At 44.2% G+C, this 23,747-nt stretch overlaps 1 protein-coding gene across 3 annotated transcripts; it reads left to right on the top strand.

Moving 5' to 3' along the window:
* Positions 1 to 904: 904 nt before the first annotated feature.
* On the top strand, positions 905 to 16,344 carry LOC125408091 (CMRF-35-like molecule 4). 3 transcript variants are annotated; one of them, XM_087909803.1, is made up of 4 exons: positions 905 to 1,086; positions 1,876 to 2,256; positions 4,469 to 4,583; positions 16,037 to 16,344. In XM_087909803.1, the coding sequence occupies exons 1-4, from the start codon at positions 1,026 to 1,028 to the stop codon at positions 16,182 to 16,184; spliced, it is 705 nt and encodes a 234-aa protein (XP_087765929.1). In that variant the 5' UTR covers positions 905 to 1,025; the 3' UTR covers positions 16,185 to 16,344. The 3 variants fall into 3 exon arrangements, with proteins under 3 accessions (XP_087765929.1, XP_087765930.1, XP_087765931.1); XM_087909804.1 differs by lacking the exon at positions 16,037 to 16,344 and adding an exon at positions 5,773 to 6,334; XM_087909805.1 differs by lacking the exon at positions 16,037 to 16,344 and adding an exon at positions 5,801 to 6,334.
* The last annotated feature ends 7,403 nt before the right edge of the window (positions 16,345 to 23,747 follow it).

A 23,747-nucleotide genomic window follows, 5' to 3' on the forward strand; every position in this document is an offset into this window, starting at 1 on the left:
AGCATTGCTTCTGTCTAGTGGAGGAAGTTCCCTGTTCATCCAGCTGTACCACACATGCAAGGACTTGGTCCTATCAAAGACAGACATCCTCTTTCTCGAAATATACAACATTGAGGTTTCAGAATAATGAATGAGAGAGAACAAAAGGAAATTCAAGCTGAACTTTATGGTCTTGCAGGATGTTGGCATCTATCACCACCAAGGATGGGAGAGGAGACAGGATCAAATGGCTGCTCCCTGCTCTGCTCTTCTTCCTCCTAGGTAAGTAGCTGGGACTTTAAGATATCACAGTGTCAGTGGTAGGGGAGAACACAAATGTCTCCCCTGGGTTAGGGAAAACAGTAAGGACTAATTCATTAATCAAATCCTTAGTCCCTAAAAAATAGGCAAGACCCTAACATCTGATGGATCCTATGTGTGCTGCAGGAAAAACAAAATCAAAACCATAGTTTCAAAAACCTTCAAGAGTGTGTTTCTCAACACCAGCTGTTCCACAAAGGAAGATGAGTAAATGGATGAACTAATACTTTTAAGAATACATTTATAGTTTTATATTTGGCACTTTGAGATAGGATCTCATGCAGCCTAGGATGACCCTGAAGTTGTGATCCTCTGACCCTCGGAGTGTTGGTATTTCTAACATGTATCCCCATGTCCAGTTACAGTCTGATTTTATATATATATAGTAAAACATACTTATAGGGGCTGGGTGTGGCGGTGCACACCTTAGTGACCACACTCAGAAGGCAGATGGAGGTGGACCTCTCTGAGTTTAAGGGCAGCCTTGTCTACATAAGGAGAACTGTCTCATAAAGAAAAAAGTAACTTATAAGTACAATGTGGCATTTGCATATGCATACACAGGATGTGACGGTCAGATCAGGTCATCTGGGGTCACACATGGGACCAGGAAGCAGAGGACAGGAAGGAGAACAAGGCCCGTGAACGTTGTACGTTCTAGAAGGAGACACCCCTTCTCCCTTCTTGGGCTTGGTGTGGGTGCAGGTGACATCTGAGCTGAAGAAATGACCCCAAGAGTGTTGGCAGTGTGGCTGCCTTCAGCTCTGCTCCTCTTGCAGGTCCCAGGTGAGCACGGGGACTGGGTGGCGGCTTACAGCTTTGAAAGGGGAGCTCCTGGTGTAAGTGAGAGGGCGTGACAGTGGGATGGGAGGTGGGCGAGAGCAGCCTGCAGAGGAAGATGGGGCTCAGAGAGAATGCGAGAGAGTGGGGGGTGGGCAGGAGTGGGCAGCCTGGCCTCACAGGTGCTGCGAGGCTTCAGGACACAGTACAGTCATGTTTACCACACCTGAGACAGTCGGGGCCTACTGAGGGCTAGCTGTAACAGTCATTGCCAGAAAACAGCACAATCTCTACTGTGTATACACATGTATCTGCATACATATGTGTGCATACCAAACACACACAAGTACTCATTCCCACAGAGGCACATGTCCCATCCACAGAGATATACATACATACATGTACATAGGTAAAACATATTTCTCTCTCTCTCTCTCTCTCACGCACACGCACACACACACACATGCACATACACGTACTACATAGGTAAAACATATTTCTCTCTCTCTCTCTCTCACACACACACACACACACACACACACACACACACACACACACACACAGTGTTGCTTCTTCCTGGGCCCTTCCTTTCTCCAGGGACAAGCCCCCTCCCTGCCCTCTCTTATGGACAACAGAGGTCCTCACCTCAGTCTCAGTCCTGACTCTGGGGTCTGAGAAAGCCTGTCTCCTTTCTCTTTGCTATCTCCAGACCAGAGAGCTCTCTAAGACCTGACCAATGCCGGCCTGACCCCCATCCACCTGTGAGGGCACAGAAATGGTGTTTCTGTTTTCCAGGCTGTGTCCCTTTGCGTGGCCCCAGCACTGTGACAGGTGCTGTGGGGGAATCCCTGAGTGTGCGGTGTCAGTATGAGGAGAAATACAAGAGCAATGCCAAATACTGGTGCAGACGCTCACTGCTATCATGTAAACAGATTGCCAAGATCAGAGGCTCAAAAGAAGTTAGGAGTGGCCGAGTGGCCATCAGGGACCATCCAGCCACCCTCACCTTCACAGTGACCTTGGAGAACCTCACCCTGGAGGATGCAGGCACTTACAAGTGTGGAGTGGATATACCATTTATCAATGGCTCCTTAGGGATTGATGGTTCCTTGTGGGATATTGATCCCTCAATGGGGATTGATAACTCCTTCAAGATTGTGGTGTCCGTGGTCCCAGGTAAGCCCCTTTCATGCCCTGGCATCCTGTGTCCAGGTCTGTCATTCCCTCATGAAAGAAGGAAGCTAGATGCAGTAGCATGGTGAGCTTGGTGAATCAGACACAGGGAGTGTGAGATCACACGTGCCATTGTGAGAGCATGGGTGGTGTATGATAGCATATGTACACCAGTACATGCGTGTGCATGCACACACTGGCACAGTGGGGAACCTGACTTCTTAGAACCTCTCTTCAGTAAATTTATTTATTTATTTACTTACTTACCAGACTTGTCCATGGTGTGTGACAGTCAGAGGAGAGTTTCTTGGACTTAGTTTTGTTTTCCACAGTGTGGGTCTAGGGGCTCAAACTCAGGTCATCAGGCTTGGCAAGCAAGAGTCTTCACCCACTGAGTTGTCTCATCAGACACTGTTGGAGATTCTCTGTGTGTCCCAAGTGACAGTCTCAAGACTGAACCTTTCTAGAGACAGTCCCTGAATGCCTGGCTCTTTGTAACTTCCCGATAGGAGGCACATCCTCTCTCCCTGGTCTCATTTGTTCCGGTCCCCATCTCCATGTGGGAACAGTACCCCAGCACATCTGCTCCCCTCCATCAAGGGCTGCTCTGGCCTGGGACTGAGTGGACACCTCCCTTCCATGGAGGCCCTGAGGGACCAACTTCATCACAGTGGTTCTGGGGCTTCTGAGAGGGACCGGAGACACAAGAAGGAGCCTAGATTGTATATCGGGGTTCTTGATTCCTGAGGAATCTATTCAACCCCTCCAAGTTCCCCTGTGTTTCCCTTTCCCAGGAACCATTTACTGTAGGAAGAAACGCAGAGAATTCCCCAAAAGTTCCCCTTTTCAGGCAGAGAATCAAGGGGAATGGAAGCCAGGCTCTCAGCTACATTGGTCCCAATGTTCTCCATATCTGTAGTTCATTCTCCCCTAGTGAAACATCCTTTGTTTATGGGATTCCAATTAGCGCATCTCTTTAAGGGCAGGGTGTTGTATAATATTTTGTTTGTGTTCTGGCAAATAAAGGTTGCTGGGAGATCAGAGGGCCAGCTCGCTGCTAGTTAACCACAGAGGCCAGGCAGTACTGGCACACACCTTTAGTCCCAGATGAGAGGAGGAAGCAGGAAAAGCAGGATTCAAAGCCACCCAATCATGCAGGAGATTGAACCTAAAAGAGGAACAGAGCCCAGAGGTGGTGTATGGCTTTAAACCCAACATAGTCAGGAGATGAAGACAGTAATATAGAGTGAACAGAGACTGAATCTCACTCATTCAGTCAGAGGATTCCTAGAGACTGGATTATACCCATTTGGTCTGAGAGTTCATAGAGAAAAGAAGTTTCTAGTGGCTGGCCGCTCTGCTTCTCTGATCTTTCAATTTTCACCCTAATATCTGATTCCAGGTTTTTATTGCTAAGACTGATTGGGATCACGCTTCAGCAGGGTAGTGGCAAGGGCTGAAGGGGCTGAACCACACTATTATTCCCAGCTTTTTATCTTTTTTGAGAGGGGGTCTTGCGTAACCCAGGTTGGCCATAAACTCACTGTGTAGAATCCAGATGGGATTCATCTGGAATGACTGATCTTCCTGGCTCTGCCTCTTCCGCACTGGCATCCCCACACCCAGCTTCCTGTTCTGGTTCTCAGTGTTGGTTTTGCACCTCCCATAAACTTCCCTCCAGCATCCGCTGTGCGTTCACACTGAGGGGTGTGAAACCATATCTACTGGTATTACTCATTCTCCGCAGTAGAGTCCACTCTCCACAGGGTCCTTCAAGCATCTGCCTTTCTAGAACTTTCCATCTGGCTAAGCCTCAGAGATGACTACCCAGTGGGCTCTCTGGCTGACTGTGGGAATGAGTGGGCCGGGCACACAGGGTTCCACCATTCTGTGTCTGTTCCCACAAGGATGGAAGACAAGGAGGCAAAGGTGGGACTGAGGCCAGCTGGGACCTGGTAACACGTGTCTTGACACTGACACTGAACTCTCCTCCGTAGGCAGGTTGGCCTCGAGTTTGAAGGTGCCAACCAGCCACACTGCTCCATGGGAAAGGAGGCCCTGGCCAGGCCTTGGTATGGTCATCAGCCTACAGGCTGTGGGGCTGCTGTCCACCATGTGCCTGTGTGAAGCAGAACTGCAGAGGTTTCAGTGGGTAGGAGATGGAGTGGCGGTTACGGGGACTGTCCCATGTTTCCATCCTTTATTCCTATCACAGGCTCTGTCCCTGAGGACAGAAGGAACACCCTGGGGTCTCCCACATCCTCACCAGTGCACACTCAGCCCAGTGTGACCACAGAGGACACAACTCCTGGTCCCAGCCTACAGCCTCGGTGAGGAACCCATATCCCTGAGGTCTCTGGATCATTGAGTAGGGGGGGGGGGTAATGCTGAGAGGGTGGAAGGAAAAGGGTTTGGTGCCCTCCTTGGGCATCTCCTGCATCTCCCAGTCCCATACTGACTTGGGGAGGGATATCTTTTGAGTGCCAGTTGCTCATGTAAAGATTGGAACACAGTAATGACACCCAGACACAGACCTGCTGAGATGGAGTTAGTTTCACACCCAGAGCCTGAGCAGACGGCTCTGCTGGTAAAGTGCTCGTCTTACAGACACAAGGATCTGAGTTCGAGTCACAGCACACACATATCAGGCCTGGTAACATATACTTAAAATACCTGTTCTCTGGAGGTGGAGACAGGAGGATCCCTGAGACTCGCTGGACAGCCAGCCTAGTCTACGTGGCAAGCTACAGACCTCTGAGAGACCCTGTCAGAAAAGAAGAGAGACGGACCAGGCATGGTGGCTCCTGCCTTTAGTCCCTACACTTGGGAGGCAAAGTTATCAATCTCTGAGCTTAAGACCAGCCTGGACTACACAGTAAATTCCGTCCTAGCCAGTGGGACACAGTGAAACCTGTCTCAAAACAAACATAACAAGGTGATGATTCTTGAGAAATGACTTCCAAGGTTATCCTAAGGTCTCCACATTCATGTGCACACATGTGCCCCTCATATGCACAGATGAACATACACACACACAACTAAATTAACTAATAACTAATTAGAATAAATACAGACACTAGGTGTACTAGCATAAGCCTTTAATCCCAGTGTTTGGTAGGCAGAGGCAGGTGCATCTCTGTGAGTTCCAGGCCAGCCTGGTCTACATTGTAAGTCCCAGGACAGCAATGGCGATATAAAACCAAAACCAAATGACAAAATAACAAAATAACTGCCTCTAGGAGGAAAAGGGGAGGCTCAAGTTAAAGGAGAGCTGGGGCCTTGGTGGGGGGGCACGCCTGCCTTGTTACAGGCTTTGGGAGTTGAGGTCCATGGGGTTGGCCTAGAGAGTGGGCCAGGCCCACAGTGCAAGGCAATCGGTCACACTGGCTGACTGGGTAGGAGTCTCTTGTCCCTGAAAAGAGCACGTGGACACACACCTGGGTGAAAGAGACAGGGACGGTAAAGGGCACCCGTGCTGCATTCTGGGAAGGCACTTTACTGTGACCTTGTCCCCTACAGATCCCTGATGAGCAGCATCTACTTTCAGATCCTGGTCTTCCTGGAGCTGCCCCTGCTTTTGAGCATGCTCAGTGCGGTCCTCTGGGTGAACAGACCTCAGAGGTGCTCTTTGGAGAAGCGGCATCGCCACGATTAGGAGAAACAGTGATGTCTGTTGACAACGAAGTCCTGTCCATGTCCCCGCACACAGCACCCCTGGTGTCAGAGGACAGTCTGTGCTTCTGAGAATAATAAGGGGCTTCAGCCAATCACATTCTGTTCGTGGGGCGTGTCGCCCTTAGGCTAAAGTTTACCTATAAACCTGGCCAGTGTGCTTCCCCTAGCTCTCTCGCCTGGCTCCTGCATCCATACTGATCGGATCCTTTGGATTCTGGTGTAAGCTGGTGTAAGTCTTGCTTCTGTTTATTAAAGCTGTATATTTTGTATTAAGATAGTCTGGGGACTTTTCAATACCGATCGCCCTGCGGCATCATGAGAGTACTCTGAGAAGTCTTAGAAGATTCTTTGTGCTGTGTCAAACAAATAAAAGAATGTACCCAAAAAATACATATACATATTAATAGAGTGTCTTATTTATTCTTAGATAATTTTACAATGTACACCACAACTCTATCATATCCACCTCCAACCCCACCACCCACTCCCTTGGGCAGGTGTTCCCTCCCCCTTCATGGTCTATCCCCCTATTCCCATTCTTCTTCTTTACATAACCTCTGTGTCCAGTCAGCGCCACCTGCTGGGATGCTCACCGACCTTGCTGTCAAGAGGTTTGCGTTTGTGGTGTTTTATTTAACATTTGAAGTAGTGAACCATTATTTATTTGGAGTTTCATGTTCTGGGGGGGGACAGTTTTAGGCATTTGATTTTCTTGCATGTCAATATCAAAATGTTTCAACAGTATTTGCTAAACTCTCCATCTTCCCAGCATTATTCTTGCTTGTTGTCAAAAAAAAAAAAAGCCAACACATTTGAGTGGAAGATGTGTGACATGAAATAAAGCCTAGGGAGAGATGAAGCCACCAAAATATGGATTCTGGAGCAAGGACAGAGCACAGTGAAATGTACACAGACAACGAGTTTCCCTTAATTTATCGTGGGCAAACAGAACCTGTGTGTTCATCCATGCAGAACTCAGAAGCCAGTCTGCGACCTCTGACTAAAGGATGGAGACTTCACAGCTGGGATGGATGCCGGGGCCATATGGTGCCCCAGCAGGCATGGGGACTGAACTTCTAAGGTGCACAGATGGGCCTGAGGGGACAATGTGGAGACATGTCAGCTGGGCAGATTCAGCTCTTCTGCGTGTCCTGTGACTGGGGCCTGTGTTGTGCCACACCTTCAGGTCTTGTTGTCCTAGTAATAAGCAATAAGACGACCCAAGACTGAGACCCTTTTCTGTCGAAGTTTAATGTCCTGGCTGGAAATTCTTTAAAGCTCCCATTGCTCATGGGGATCGAGCTTCCTTCTCTTGAGTCTGGGTGTTCTTGGACGGCTTCAGCCAGCAGATGGCAGTGTGGATCCTACTTTGTCCTTCAATCAGCATCTTTTTCTAAAATTAAATTTATTCATTTATTTTACATCCTGACCTCAAGTTTCCCTCCCTCCTCTTCTCCTATTCCTTCCCCCACCTCCCTTCTATCCCTTTCCCAATCCACTCCTCCTCTGTTTCTTCTCAGAAAGGGCCAGGCCTCCCGTGAATACCAGCAAAGAATGATATATCAAGTTGAGGTAGGACTAAGCTCCTCACCTTGTATTAAAGCTGGACAAGGCATTGCAGTATGAGGAGTAGGCTCCCCAAATCCAGTCAAAGCATTAGCGACAGTCCCTGCTACCACTGCTAGGAGTCCCACAATTAGACCAAGCTACACAACTGCTACTCATATGTGAAAGGCCTAGGTCTGCCCAATGCAGACTCCTTGGCTGTTGGTCCAGACTCTGTAAGCCCCTATGGGCTCAGATTCCCTTGAGCTGTCCTTGTCCCCCTGGCTCATGTAAACCTTCCTCCCTCTCTTCACTAGGATTTCCCAAGCTGGACCCAATGCTCTCTGATGACAATGTGGGTAGTTGTCAATCCTAAATATAGCAGAATATAGACTCAGTCTAGAGTTTTTAGAACTGTCAATATCCTCATTCAACCTTCTTTGTACACACCCTCAGTCACACCTACAGGGTATTCTCCTAGTTGATTCAAATCCAGGCAAGCTGAAAATGAAGATTAAACATCAGAAGAATTCATAATTAATTTTAAAAGGTCTCTGTGTCATTATTCAAAAGCTGGAAGTCCAAAGACAGACCTGCTATATTTGACACTCAATGTGGTGCACATACAGTCAAGCATTGGGCCTGAGAAAGCTGAAAAATGTACTAAAACCACAGTCTCTCTGGCAGGATTGTGAGTGCTTGCTGCATGGAACCGGCACTTCTTGTACAGTCTGTCATGGTAGGTGACCTGGTCCTTTAGGGCTTGGTTCACACTGTCATAGAAAGACTGCAGACATGCAGAAATTCCAGTTCAGACTGAGAAAACCTCTGAACAGGTGTAGTATGCTTGAAAATGCGCTTAGATGCTGAAGACAGAAAAAAATGGACATAGACGGTCATAGAAAAAATAATTAGGGACTAATCAAGTAAAGTCTTGAAAGAAGGAGTAAAGTAATATAAAGAATATGTAGATATTCGATTCCCGCCATCCTTATCTCCCTGGATGCTCCAAAGGGGAAGCTTCCCCCAGCTAATCCCTCTCTCCTGCTACGCCATCCCAGCTTTCGGCCTGGAACCCCTCCCGTCCTCTCTCCCTTTTTCGGGGCTTAAATTCCTCCATCTCAGCCGGGATGGGCACCGCGGCCCGGGGCAGGCGGTGAGTGCAAAGGGACGGGAGTTCCTTTGTTCTGATAGCCGGTCTGCAGCAAGCTAAGACCGCAGGCAGGGACTCTTCTGACCAGCGAGGGGCTCTGATCCTGTGGAGGGGTGAGTGTGTTGACCGCCATACAAGTCCGGTAAGGTACACACGGTATTCCCGCCATCATTATCTCCCTGACTGCTCCAAAGGGGCAGCTTCCCCCAGCTAATCCCTCTCTCCTGCTACGCCATCCCAGCTTTCGGCCTCAAACCTCTCTCCCTTTTTCGGGGCTTAAATTCCTCCATCCCAGCCGGGGTGGGCACCGCGGGTCGGGACAGGTGGTGAGTGCAAAGGGAAGGAAGTCCCTTTGTTCTAATAGCCTGCCTGCAGCAAGCTAAGACTGCAGGCAAAGTGATTCCTGGATAGCAAGGGACACTAATCCTGTAGAAGAAGATCCAGCGGAGGAAAGAGCCGTTGGAGAGCATCTGAAGGAAGACATGGGCAGGCACCAAGGCAAGAATTCCTCCAACAATCTGAAAAACAACATGAGAACACCAGATCCCAGCGATCTTACGACAGAAGGACTTGAACGCCCTATTCCGGAAGAAGTGGAAAACAGTGTCATTATGAAAGCAATGGAGTCTCTTAAACTGGGTATGAATAACTCACTTAAAGAAATAGAAGACAAATATACCAAAAAGATGGAAGAAATGAGTAAAGAAATGGAAGACAAATATAACAAAAAGGTTGAAGAAATGAGTAAATTCGTAAATGATACCCTGGGAAACCAAGAAAAAGCAATCAAACAGGTAATGGAATCAGTTCAAGAACTGAAAAATGAAATGGAGGCAGTGAGGAAAACACAATCCGAGGGCCAGCTGGATATGGAAAATCTAGGTAAACGAATGGAGACTACAGACTCAAGCTTAACCAATAGAATACAAGAGATAGAAGAACAAATCTCAGACTATGAAGACACCATAGAGAAAATAAAGGCCCTGACCAAAGAAAACAGCAAATCCAACAAATTCTCATCACAAAACATTCAGGAAATATGGGACATAATAAAAAAACCAAATCTAAGAATAATAGGAGTAGAAGAAGGAGAAGAATTGCAGATCAAAGGTCCAGAAGATATATTCAACAAAATTATAGAAGAAAACTGTCCCATCCTAAAGAGGGATATTCCTATGAAGGTGCAAGAAGCATACAGAACACCAAGTAGATTGGATCAGAAAAAAACATCCCCTTGCCATATAATAATCAAAACACAAAGCAGTCAGATTAAAGAAAGGATATTAAGAGCTGCAAAGGAAAAAGGTCAAGTAACCTATAAAGGTAAACCTATCAGACTTACACCAGACTTCTCTATAGAAACCATGAAAGCCAGAAGGTCCTGGATAGAGGTACTGCAGAAATTAAGGGACCATGGATGCAAGCCCAGACTACTTTACCCAGCCAAGCTTTCGTTCACTATCAACGGAGAAAACAAAATATTCCAGGATAAAAACAAATTTAAACAATACGTAACTACTAATCCAGCCTTACAGAGAATACTAGAAGGAAAATTACATCCCAAGGAATCCAACATTGCCAACACTGACTACAATAATTCAGACATCTAGCAACCCTTCACTAGCACAATTCAAAGAAGGAAAACACATACATTCTATTACCCCCCCCAAAAAAAAATGACTGGAGTCAACAACCAATGGTCATTAATATCTCTTAATATCAATGGACTCAATTCACCTATAAAGAGGCACAGACTTAGAGATTGGGTACGAAAACAGGATCCAACATTCTGCTGTTTACAAGAAACACACCTCAACCACAAAGACAGACACCTACTCAGAGTAAAGGGTTGGGAAAAGGTTTTCCAAGCAAATGGACCTAAGAAACAAGCGGGTGTGGCCATTCTAATATCTAACAAAATCGACTTCAAATTAAAATCAATCAGAAGAGATGGAGATGGACATTTCATACTCATAACAGGAACAACTCATCAGGAAGAAGTCTCAATCCTGAATATCTATGCCCCTAATATAAAGGCACCCACATATGTAAAAGAAACTCTTCTAGAACTCAAGGCAGTCATCAAACCACACACGCTAATAGTAGAAGACTTCAACACTCCTCTCTCACCAATGGACAGGTCAATCAGACAGAAACCAAACAGAGAATTAAGAGATTTATTGGAGGTATTGAATCAAATGGACTTAACAGACATCTATAGATCACTCCACCCAAATAGGAAAGAATATACCTTCTTCTCTGCAGTTCATGGAACCTTCTCGAAGATTGACCACATACTCGGTAACAAAGCAAACTCCCACAGATACAAAAAAATATTAGTAACCACCTGTGTCTTGTCAGATCACCATGGATTAAAATTAGAATTCAACAACAATGCTACCCCCAGGAAGTCAACAAACTCATGGAAGTTGAACAGTCAACTACTAAATCACCCCTGGGTCAAGGACGAAATTAAGAAAGAAATTAAAGTCTTCCTTGAATTTAATGAAAACAAAGACACAACATACTCAAACCTATGGGACACTATGAAAGCAGTGCTAAGAGGAAAGTTCATAGCAATAGGTGCCCAACTAAAGAAAACGGAGAAAGCACACATTGGAGATCTAACAGCACACCTGAAAGTTCTAGGAAAAAAAAGAAGCTGATACACCCAGGAGGAGTAGAAGACTGGAAATAATCAAACTGAGGGCTGAAATCAACAAAATAGAAACAGAGAAAACAATCCAAAGAATCAATGAATCAAAAAGCTGGTTCTTGGAGAAAATCAACAAGATTGACAAACCCCTATCCAAACTAAGCAAACGGCAGAGAGAGCACATGCAAATTAATAGGATCAGAAATGAAAAGGGGGATATAACCACAGACATAGAGGAAATTCAGAGAATCATTAGATCTTACTACGAAAGTTTATATGCCACAAAGTTGGAAAATGTAAAAGAAATGGACATTTTTTTTAGATAAGTACCATATACCAAAGTTGAACCAAGAACAGGTGAACAATCTAAATAGACCTGTTAGTCGTGAAGAATTAGAAGCTGTTATCAGAAATCTCCCTGCCAAAAAAAAGCCCAGGACCAGATGGTTTCAATGCAGAATTCTACCAGAACTTCAAGGAAGAGCTAATTCCTATACTCCTTAATGTATTCCATAATATAGAAACAGAAGAGTCATTGCCAAACTCCTTTTATGAAGTTACAGTTTCCTTAATACCAAAACCACATAAAGACACAACCAGGAAAGAGAATTACAGGCCAATCTCACTCATGAACATCGACGCGAAAATTCTCAATAAAATCCTGGCAAACCGAATCCAGGAACACATTAGAAAAATTATTCATTATGATCAAGTAGGCTTCATTCCAGAGATGCAGGGCTGGTTCAACATACACAAATCTATCAGTGTAATCCATCATATAAATAAACTGAAAGAAAAAAACCATATGATCATTTCATTGGATGCTGAAAAAGCATTTGACAAAATTCAACACCCATTTATGATAAAGGTGTTGGAGAGACTGGGGATACAAGGATCATACCTAAATATAATAAAAGCAATATACAGCAAGCCGACAGCTAACATCAAATTGAATGGAGAGAAACTCAAAGCCTTTCCACTAAAATCAGGAACACGACAAGACTGTCCACTCTCTCCATACCTCTTCAATATAGTGCTTGAAGTTCTAACAATAGCAATAAGACAACATAAGGAGATCAAGGGGATTCAAATTGGAAAGGATGAAGTTAAACTTTCGTTATTTGCTGACGATATGATAGTGTACATAAGTGACCCCAAAAACTCTACCAAAGAACTCCTACAGCTGATAAACACCTTTAGTAACGTGGCAGGATACAAGATCAACTCCAAAAAGTCAGTGGCCCTCCTATACACAAAGGATAAAGAAGCTGAGAGGGAAATCAGAGAAACATCACCTTTCACGATAGCCACAAATAGCATAAAATATCTCGGGGTTACTCTAACCAAGGAAGTGAAAGACTTATTTGACAAGAATTTTAAGTCTTTGAAGAAAGAAATTGAGGAGGATACCAGAAAATGGAAAGATCTCCCTTGTTCTTGGATTGGGAGGATCAACATAGTAAAAATGGCAATTCTACCAAAAGCAATCTATAGATTCAATGCAATCCCCATCAAACTTCTTCACAGACCTTGAGAAAACAATAATCAAGTTTATATGGCAAAACAAAAAACCCAGGATAGCCAAAACAATCTTATACAATAAAGGAACTTCAGGAGGCATTACCATCCCTGACTTCAAACTCTATTACAGAGCTACAGTATTGAAAACAGCTTGGTATTGGCATAAGAACAGAGAAATCGACCTTTGGAATCGAATAGAAGACCCGGATATTAACCCACAAACCTATGAGCACCTAATTTTTGACAAGGGAGCTAAAGGTATACAATGGAAGAAGGAAAGCATCTTTAACAAATGGTGCTGGCATAACTGGATGTCAACCTGTAGAAGGATGAAAGTAGATCCATACCTATCACCATGCACAAAACTCAGGTCCAAATGGATTAAAGACATCAACATTAATCCGTCCACTTTGAACCTGATAGAAGAGAAAGTGGGAAGTAGTCTACAAGATATAGGCACAGGAGGCCTCTTCCTAAGCAGGACCCCAGCTGCACAGACAATAAGAGAAACAATGAATAAATGGGATCTACTGAAACTGAGAAGCTTCTGCAAAGCAAAGGACACTGTCAGTAAGACAAAAAGGCTGCCTTCTGACTGGGAGAAGATCTTCACCAACCCCTCATCAGACAAAGGTCTGATCTCCAAAATATACAAAGAACTCAAGAAACTAGGCACTAAAACTCTAATTAACCCAATTAAAAAATGGGGTACTGAACTGAACAGAGAATTCACAACAGATGAACTTCGAATGGCCAGAAGACACTTAAGGTCATGCTCAACCTCCTTAGCGATCAGGGAAATGCAAATCAAAACCACTTTGAGATACCATCTTACACCTGTCAGAATAGCTAAAGTCAAAAACACCAATGATAGCCTATGCTGGAGAGGATGTGGAATGAGGGGAACACTCATCCATTGTTGGTGGGAATGCAAACTTGTGCAGCCACTGTGGAAATCAGTGTGGCAGTTTCTCAGGAAACTGGGAGTCAACCTACCTCAGGACCCAGCAATTCCACTCTTGAGAATATACCCTAGAGATTCCCTACCATACTACAAAAGCATTTGTTCAACTATGTTCATAGCAGCACTATTTGTAATAGCCAGAACCTGGAAACAGCCTAGGTGCCCCTCAATAGAAGAATGGTTAAAAAAGGTGTGGAACATATACACATTAGAGTTTTACTCAGCGGTAAAAAATAATGACATCTTGAATTTTGCATGCAAATGGATGGACATAGAAAACGCTTTACTGAGTGAGGTAAGCCAGACCCAAAAAGAGGAACACGGTATGTATTCACTCATAAGTGGATTCTAACCATGATTAAAGGTCTTTGAGCCTATTATTCGTGACCCTAGAGAAGCTAAATAAGAAGACGAACCTGATGAAAATTATTTAGCTATCCGCCAGGAGGTAGGAAATAGTCAAGAGTCCCAGGTAACCTTGGGTGCATGGGGGGGGGTGGGAGGGTTGTTGGAAGGGGAGAAGGTTAGAGAGAAGGGAGTAGGGGAGGAATGGAGAAAGCTCGGTTGACCGGGATGGGGGGAAGGGAGGAAGGATGAATATGGGATCAGGGAAGAATATATTTCAACTAGGGGAGTCATTTTAGGGTTTATAGGAAACTTGATTATATATGGGATCCCAGGTCCAAGGAGAGATCCCCAGATTGTTCTCTGGACAGAGGAGAGGGTGCCTGAACCGGCCTTGGCCCATAATCATACTGATGAATATTTTGCTTATCACCATAGATCCTTCATCTGGCGATGGATGGCGATACAGACGGAGACCCACATTGGAGCACCGGACTGAGCCCCCCAAGGTCCAAATGAGGAGCAGAAGGACGAAGAAAATGACGAAGGACTGCGAGGGATGCTATCACCCACTGATACAAGGGGTCGGATCTAATGAGAGTTTACCAAGGGCAGTTGGACTGCGACTGAACGAGCACGTGATCCAACCAGATTCTCTGAATGTGGCCGGATTCTCTGAATGTGGCTGGCCCGGAGTCTTTCTGAGAAGCCATTGACAATGACACTGGGACTAGTTTCCTCTGCATATACTGGATTTTTGGGATCCAGTCAGTTTGGATACTCACCTTCCTGGACCTGGAGGTAGGGGGGACGAACTTGAACTTCCCACAGGGCTTGAAACCCTGACTGCCCTTAGGGACAAAGAGGGAGGAGGAGAGGGAAGGGGGGAGTGGGAGGGTGTTGGGAAGAGGGGCGTAAATGGAAACTTTTATAATTTAATAAAATTACTTTAAAAAAAAAATAAACACATCCAGAGCCTGGGGAGACGGCTCTGCTGGTAAAGTGCTCGTCTTACAGACACAAGGATCTGAGTTCCAGTCACAGCATGCACATGTCAGGCATAGTAGCATACACTTAAAATACATGATCTCTGGAAGTGGAGACAGGAGGATCCCTGAGACTCGCTGGGTGCCAGCCTAGTCTACGTGGCAAGCTCCGAGTCACTGAGAGATCCTGTCAGAAATGAAGAGAGATTGACCAGGCATGGTGGCTCCTGCCTTTAGTCCCTACACTTGGGAGGCAAAATTATCAATCTTTGAGCCTAAGACCAGCCTGACTACACAGCAAATTCCATTCTAGCCAGTGGGACACAGTGAGACCTGTCTCAAAACAAACATAAAAGGTAATGATTCTTGAGAAACGGCTTCCAAGGTTGTCCTCAGGTCTCCACATTCATGTGCATACATGTGCACCTCATATGCACAGATGAACATACACACACACAACTAAATTAACTAATAACTAATTAGAATAAATGCAGACACTAGGTGTGCTAGCACAAGCCTTTAATCCCAGTGTTTGGTAGGCAGAGGCAGGTGGATCTCTGTGAGTTCAAGGCCAGCCTGGTCTACATTGTGAGTCCCAGGAAAGCAAAGGCCACATAAAACCAAAACCAAATGAAAAAATAATAAAATAACTCCCCTAGGAGGAAAAGGGGAGACTCGTGTTAAAGCTGAGCTGGGGCCTTGATGGGGGTCACACCTGCCTTGTTACAGGCTTTGGAAGTTGAGATCCATGGGGTTGGCCTGGAGAGTGGGCCAGGCCCACAGTTCAAGGCAATCGGTCACAATGGCTGACTGGATAGGGGTCTCTTGTCCCTGAAAAGAACACATGGACACACACCTGGGTGAAAGCGATAGATACAGTAAAGGGCACCCGCGCTGCATTCTGGGAAGGCACTTTGTTGTGACCTTGTCCCCCACAGGTCCCTGCTGAGCAGCATCTGCTTTCAGCTCCTGGTCTTTCTGGAGCTGCCCCTGCTCCTGAGCATGCTCAGTGCGGTCCTCTGGGTAAACAGGCCTCAGAGGTGCTCTGGAGATAAGCGACATCACCCCGATTTGGAGAATCAGTGATGACTGTTGACAACTAAGCACTGTCCATGTCCCCGCACACAGCTCCCCTGGTGTCAGAGGACAGTCTGTGCTTCTGAGAATACTGAGATGTCTTAGAAGATTCTTTGTGCTGTGCCAAGCACATGAAAGAATGTGCCCAATAAATACATATACATATTAATAGAGTATCTTATTTATTTTTAGATAATTACAGCCATGTACACCCCAACTCTATCATATCCACCTCCAACCCGAGCCCCCCACTCTCTCGGCCAGTTGTTCCTTCTCCCTTCATGGTCTATCCCCCTATTTCCATTCTTCTTCTTCTTTACATACCTCTGTGTCCAGTCAGCGCCTCCTGCTGGGGTGCTCACTGACCTTGCTGTCCTGGTGCTGTGCAGGTGACCGCAGCTGCAGTGTCGTGAGAGCAGTGGCCGTGGCACAGCCGGAACACAGCATCTCCCAGCCTCTCCCTCTCCACTCTGGCTGTCAAGTTCTTTCCTCTCCCTCTTCCTTACATAATGCTCCTGAGTTTAGGGGTAGGGTGGGGGTCATAGGGGCAGAATGGGATTTCATGTGTAGGATCTCAGTGCATTGGGATACAGTGGGGGTACCTTGGGATATGATGGGGGTGCCTTGGGACAGGGTGGAGGTTTGATGTAGGTGTCCCATTTGGGCTGAGCACTAAATAGTCACATATTCTCAGCACTTAGAACACAACTTCTCTGGCCAAGGCTGAGGACAATCTAATCAAAGGATATAGACATAGATGTTTAGAGGTCGGTTTGACACGTTGTCCAATACGGTGACAGCACCTTATGTGGAAATACTCTTAGCACTGTGCCCCTCTCCACATCCAGTAACAGAACACGGTCCATACCGAAGATCCCTATGTCTGTATCGCGTTCCTACTTTTTCCTTTCCTCACTGACAACCTCAGCCTGGTATTTTTTATCTGCTGGCTTTAGGGCTCTGTCATATACATGCATATGGGCTTGCCAAGTGTATACTGTTTAGGATTTCCGTTTCTGATAGTTATAAAGACAGAACTATACTTTTTTTAAGACAGGGTCTCACATAGAGCCCTGGTTGAGAACTCACTATGTAGACTAAGCTGGCCTCTAACTCACAGAGACTCACCTGCACTCCATGCCTAGATGAATGTCACACTTTTTTTGCTCAGTGTTCAGGACATTGCAGAACAATGTCCTGACATGCAGAACAAGCAAGAGGACACAGAGATGCACTATAGCCTTCCAGATATCCTGGAACTATATAGACCACGCTAACCTGGAACTCACAGAGACCCACCTGTCTCCACCTCCTGAGTGCTGGGATTAAAGGTGTGAGCCACCGTGTCTGCCTTTTATTGATTTTTCCATCAAGACTGAACTAATAATCAATATTTCTTTCTCTCAATCTAACACTGTCCATGTCTTCCTAGTATCCTGCAATGCCAGCCAATTTGAAGAAGACACTGATTTCTGGGTATGCTTGGATTTTCCCCCTGCCTTCTCTGGTTTGTTTAGTTCGTCTGATTTCTCACTCTGAACAGGTACACTGCTGTGTCCTCGCTAGAGCTTCAGTCTCAATCTTGATGTCATTTCTCTCTTCTTGGACATCAGGAAGTCTCTGTAAACAATAGTTGGGTCACCTTCCATGCACATCTTGGGGCTAGACGATCTATCTCCTAATAAACAAAATCCCATCTGAGCTAGAGAGATGGTTCCCTGGTTAACAGCAGAGGCTGCTCTGCAGAGGAACTAAGTTCAGTTCTTAGCATCCACACCAGGTGTCTCAGAACCCAGCTTGAGGGATCCACGCCTCCTTCTGGCCTCTGTGGGCACTGCACTTACACGGAGGACATACATACACACAGACAAAACACTCATACATGTAACATAAAAATAAAACTTCAAAAAGGAAGGAACATTTCTGAAAAGTTTTCGTTGGGATCCCCTGGTTCTGCTTCCCCCACCTTCAGGGCTGAAGTTACAAATGAGACTCACTGCACCCAGGTTGCATGTAGGAGTTGGGGACCTGATCTGAGGTATTCATCGTTACATGACAACCCCTTACCCATCTTTCTTGCCTACACATTTTAAATTTTGATGACATACAATTCACTAAATTTTCTTTTAAAGGTTATATTTGGTATCCTGTATTAGAAATCTCTAGTTGTCTATTATACGTTCCAACTTTTAGTAAGTTTTAAAGTATCTACTCCTCATTCATGTATTCCCCCCCCTTTGTGCATGAGCACAGAGAGGCCATAGGAGGGCGTTAGCTGTCTCCATCACTCTCTACCTTATTCCATTGTGATGCGGTCTCTCACTAAACTAGAATCACCCATGCTAGCTAAACTGGCAGTCAAGAGGTTTGCACTTTGCAGTGTTTTATTTAACATTTGAGGTCATGAATTGTTATTTATTTGGGTTTTTTTTCTCTGTGTGTGTGGGGACAGTTCTAGGCATTTGATTTTCTTGGATGTAGGTATTCAAATGTTTCAACAGTATTTGCTAAACTCTCCATCCTCCCAGCATTATTCTTCCTTGTTGTCAAAAACCAGCCAACACATTTGGGTGGAAGATGTGTGACATGACACAGAGCCTAGGGAGTGATGAAGCCACCAAATATGGATTCTGGAGCAAGGACGGAGCACAGTGGAATGTATACAGACAACGAGTTTCCCTTAATTTAGCGTGGGAAAACAGAACCTGTGTGTTCTTCCGTGCAGAACCTCAGAAGCTAGTCTGCGAACTCTGACTAAAGGATGGAGATTTCGGAGCTGGGATGGATGCCGGGGTCATATGATGCCCCAGCAGGTATGGGGACTGAACATCTAAGATGCACAGATGGGCCTGAGGGGACAATGTGGGGACACGTCAGCTAGGCAGATTCAGCTCTTCTTCGTGTCCTGTAACTGGGGCCTGTGTGGTGTCACACCTTCAGGTCTTGTTGTCCTCATAATAAGCAATGAGACGACCCAAGACTGAGACCCTTTTCTGTCGAAGTTCAATGTCCTGGCTGGAAATTCTTTAAAGCTCCCATTGCTCATGGGGATCGAGCTTCCTTCTCTTGAGTCTGGGTGTTCTTGGACGGCTTCAGCCAGCAGATGGCAGTGTGGATCCTACTCTGTCCTTCAATCAGCATCTTTTTCTAAAATTAAATTTATTCTTTTTTTTTTCATCCTGACCACAATTTTCCCTCCCTCCCTACTTCTATCCCTTCTCACACTTCAGTTATATCCCTTCCTCAATCCCATCCTCCTCTGTTTCTTCTCAGAAAGAGCCTGATCTCTCATGAATATCAGCAAACATGATATATCAAGTTGAGGTAGGACTAAGCTCCTCATCTTGTATTAAAGCTGGACAAGGCAACACAGTATGAGGAATAGACTTCCCAAATCCAGTCAAAGCATTTGTGACAGTCCCTGCTACCAGTGCTAGGAATCCCACAAGTAGATCAAGCCACACAACTAATACTCATACGTGAAAGGCCTAGGTCTCTCCAACGCAGGCTTCCTGGCTATTGGTCCAGACTCTGTGAGCACCTATGGGCCAAGATTAGTTGTTTCTATTGATTCCCTTGAGTTGTCCTTGTCTCCCTGGCTCATGTAAACCTTCCTCCCTCTCTTCAGTAGGATTTTCCATGCTCGGTCCAATGCTTCGGTGTGGGTCTCTGCATCTGCTTTTCCAGTTACTGGATAAAGGCTCTCCGATGACAATGGGGGTAGTTGTCAGTCATAAGTATAGCAGAATATAGACTCAGCCTAGAGTGTCTAGAACTGTCAATATTCTCATTCAACCTTCTTTGTACACACCCTCAGTCACACCTACAGGGTATTTTCCTAGGTGATTCAAATCCAGGCAAGCTGACAATGAAGATTAAACATCAGGAGCATTCATAATTAATAAAAAGTCTCTGTGTCATTATTCACAAGCTGGAAGTCCAAAGAAATACCTGCTATATTTGGCACTCAAAGTGGGGCACATACAGCCAAGCGTAGGGCCTGAGAAAGCTGAGAAATGGACCAAAACCACGGTCTCTCTGGCAGAACTGTGAGTGCTTTGTGTACAGAAACAAACACTTCCTGTAGGGTCTATCATGGCAGGTGACCTGGTCCTTTGGAACTTGGTTCACACTGTCACAGAAAGACTGCAGACATGCAGAAATCCCAGTTCAGACTGAGAAGACCTCTGAACAGGTGTAGTATGCTTGAAAAATGTGCTTAGATGCTGAAGAGAGAAACAAGTGGACATAGATGGTCATAGAAAAAATAATTATAGATTAATAAAGTGAAGTCTTGAAAGAAGGAGTAAAGTAATATAAAGAATAAGCCATATAAAGATGGGAAATGTTATGCACAGGACATTTGGACCCTATATAGTACTTTATTTATTTTAAATTTTTAAAATAGTAAAGAACAAAAGACAACAGCTGTGGGAAGACAATGGATAGTTAAAAAAACTGCTGAATTATTCCAGCATATAAATTCTTAATTTCAAAATGGAAGTCCAGCTTCCAAGGCTACATCCAGGATTTAAGGGGAAAGTAAATGAAGTTGAGAAATTGACTTAGAATTTCTTATATTAGGGGTAAAGACTCACATACATGATCTGAGGGCTGTTTTTTATTCATATGTGTATCTAATTCTCTTGTCCTAATTATCTATAATTTCTTAACTCCAATTCTTTAATTTCAGTTTAATTTCTGTGGTTTTAAATCCTTTTCTAAGTCTCTGTTCCAAATTCTTCTGCTTCTATAGTCACTTAACCTAGACATACTTTTGTTTTTTTACAGGAGACTTGGATCAATAATAAACAATAACAAGAGTTGCTTCTCATTGGTCAAAAGCCATTCCTAGGGTGAGTGACAAGGAGCTGAGCCATTTCCATGACAACACAAAGTTTCAAGGTTTCAGGAGAAGGACGATGGTCAGAGCCTGGTGGTGCAGTGCCTGGTTAGATAACCCTCGAGACATAGTTCTTTCATCAGCTAGACGTGGAAAGTGAAGAATTGGCATGATATTTTAGGCTGCTTTGTATCAATCAACTTGATTAGACATCTGTGACTCTGCCCTTGTTCCCTATTAATCTGTTATGGACTTTGATGCAGTAGGGCCAGACACCTGCAACTCTGACCTTGTGCATGACTGTAAAGTTTTAAACTTAGGATCTATATGCAGAGCTATTTAGTCTAGTTTGAACTTACTCTGACGTGAAAATGAGCTAATTGTGTGCAGTTTGTCTTAGACTGAGGAGAAATCATTATTTTCTTGTGTTAATCTCAGTAAAAGGAACAAAAACATGCTTTTAAGTTCTTACAGTCCTTGTGGGACAACAAATCTGGTTATTAAGTATATCCTAGTATACTTTCTATATATCAAAATCATACAGCTTAATGAGAAGACATCTTCCTGACTATCCACGAATATGTATACTCATAAGGTTGAAATTACAGGTTGAATATGAGATTACATATGTATATCACATGAGATTACACACTACAATGCAGGTATTGGGGAGATATCAAAGCTGGTTTATAGCACAAGTGAAATTACAGACAGGAGTAATAGCTTTCAGAGTCAATGGTCCCACAGGCCTTGCCCAGATGGGATTGTCCTCCAACAGAGAACCATTCCTCTCATGGGTTGACATCTGAACACTTGTTATCACCTCCTGTATACTTTTATGGCCATTGACAAGTCAGGGAATGTGTTGCATTTGTGAGGGGCTATGCCTTTGTTTCCATAGGAAATAAAAAACTATGGATTCCTTCAAAATCAAGCAAGATAAGATTTGGCAATGGGAGAATTTCTGAAATCTTGGCTGCAGACATGAAGGAAGAAACCAAGAAAAACTACAAGATGGGTAACGTAAATGCTGATCCTTCTACACGGGAACTGATCTGAGACCAAATAAGACTGATAAAGTTTGTTGACTACAAAGTCCTCATCTCATGAAAGTTTGGGTATGCATTCTAAAAGGACTTACGAAGTTGGCAGGCACCCTTTACCTTCTCAAACATAGAATAGAGAATCATCTTCAGCTGATTTGTACACACAGCACATTCTATAATTGTGTCAATATTGATATATACATTACATTAAAAAACATTCTATGTTTTTCAGGAAAAAGAACCAGAGAGCAAAGAAAGCAAGAGAAATAGCCCAGGTGATCCATCCACAGAGAATGTATCTGTTGACATTTCCTCAAATTCTACATCCAGGACAACTTCAAAGTGGCTAGCTAAGATGGTCCACCCTCACATACCACTAGCCAGGGCTTCAGCTATGCCCTGCACTTTCCTGTAACACAGTGACTTGACAACAAATGATACAGCAAACTCTCCCAGGATGTGACCGTTATCCCAATTTTCTTATGGTTGTGTAAAGATGCCATCATTCCAAGACACCAGGAGACAATTTTAAGAACATGACAACTGTTATAGTTTTTTAAATGCCATAAAGAGAAGTCTTGCCATGCAATTAGACTCACAAGGTTTATTGGAAGAAAGAGAGAAGTGTCAGAGGGGAAAAGAGAGTGAAGTGGGGACAGAGAGGGGACAGAGAGGAGGCAGAGACTAGTCCCTGGGGACAAGGATGGTAGAACAGAAAGAGAGAGAGAAAGTGGGAGAGACAAGACAGAGAGAAAGAGACAAGAGGTAGGCAAAACTCACTTTTTAAAAGGGAACTTAATGATTGTGCATATGGAGTGTTCTTAGTGACTATATATGAGGTTGTAAGCTGTCAGTACCCTAAGGGCAGGCCAGTACAGACGCCTGGATACTAACAAGACCCACATCCCTGAGAGGTGGGTTGGGTGGGTTTTGATCATTTGGTGGATTATGGGTGTTTGTTGTTATTTAGGGGGGTTAGTTACAAGTTGTTATTGCTTATAGTCAGGGAGGACACTAAGCAAATGAGGTCAGATTCAGGGATTCCTTTTTTCCTTTATTCCTTTCTTTTTCTCTTTTTCCTTCTTCTTTCCTTCTTTCTCTCCTATCTAGTGTTGAGAAAGGAAGGAGGATATGGTATGAAAAAGGGATAATATAGAAATGATATAAGGATATATTATTGGATCTACTTTTAAACTAAAAATCAACTATTGATGTCAAATATTTTACGCTGGTATAAATTATTCACATAGCTACAAATTTAAGGCTATTTTTATCCCAACATAATGTATAGATGTTTCTATTCTTGATTAAAAAATTGTACCTATGCAACTCACTGAAAAATGCTATGTGAAGTCTAGTCCTAGAAAGCTACTGTTACAAACTATTTAGGATGATTAAGAAATACAGGTTAACAATTAGTCACATATAACAATCAAACTTTTGGTGATGTTAGGTATGCGTTCTATTATAGATAGATGGATAGTCTCAAATACCTCAGAGATCTATAGAATATGTCATTTAAGATGTTTTAATTAGGTAAGACTTTTCATGGCAGTGAGACTATCTGCTTCTGCCAGAACCAATCTATTTCAAAAAAGACAAAAGTCATCAAAGATCCTCTATATGGAGTTTGCATCAAGTGTGGCAAAGTTAGCCACTGGGCAAGAAACTGTCATCTCCTTG

The sequence above is a fragment of the Myodes glareolus genome, chromosome 9 (assembly GCF_982192425.1).
Source record: "Myodes glareolus chromosome 9, mMyoGla1.1, whole genome shotgun sequence".
Lineage (NCBI taxonomy): Eukaryota > Metazoa > Chordata > Mammalia > Rodentia > Cricetidae > Myodes > Myodes glareolus.

Bases quoted from the DNA above. Each gene is read 5' to 3' on its own strand.
- LOC125408091 (XM_087909803.1), top strand. From the start codon at position 1,026: ATGACCCCAAGAGTGTTGGCAGTGTGGCTGCCTTCAGCTCTGCTCCTC. The intron at 1,087-1,875 runs GTGAGCACGGGG...TCTGTTTTCCAG, and splicing joins GCTCCTCTTGCAGGTCCCAG to GCTGTGTCCCTTTGCGTGGC. The intron at 4,584-16,036 runs GTGAGGAACCCA...TGTCCCCCACAG, and splicing joins GGTCCCAGCCTACAGCCTCG to GTCCCTGCTGAGCAGCATCT.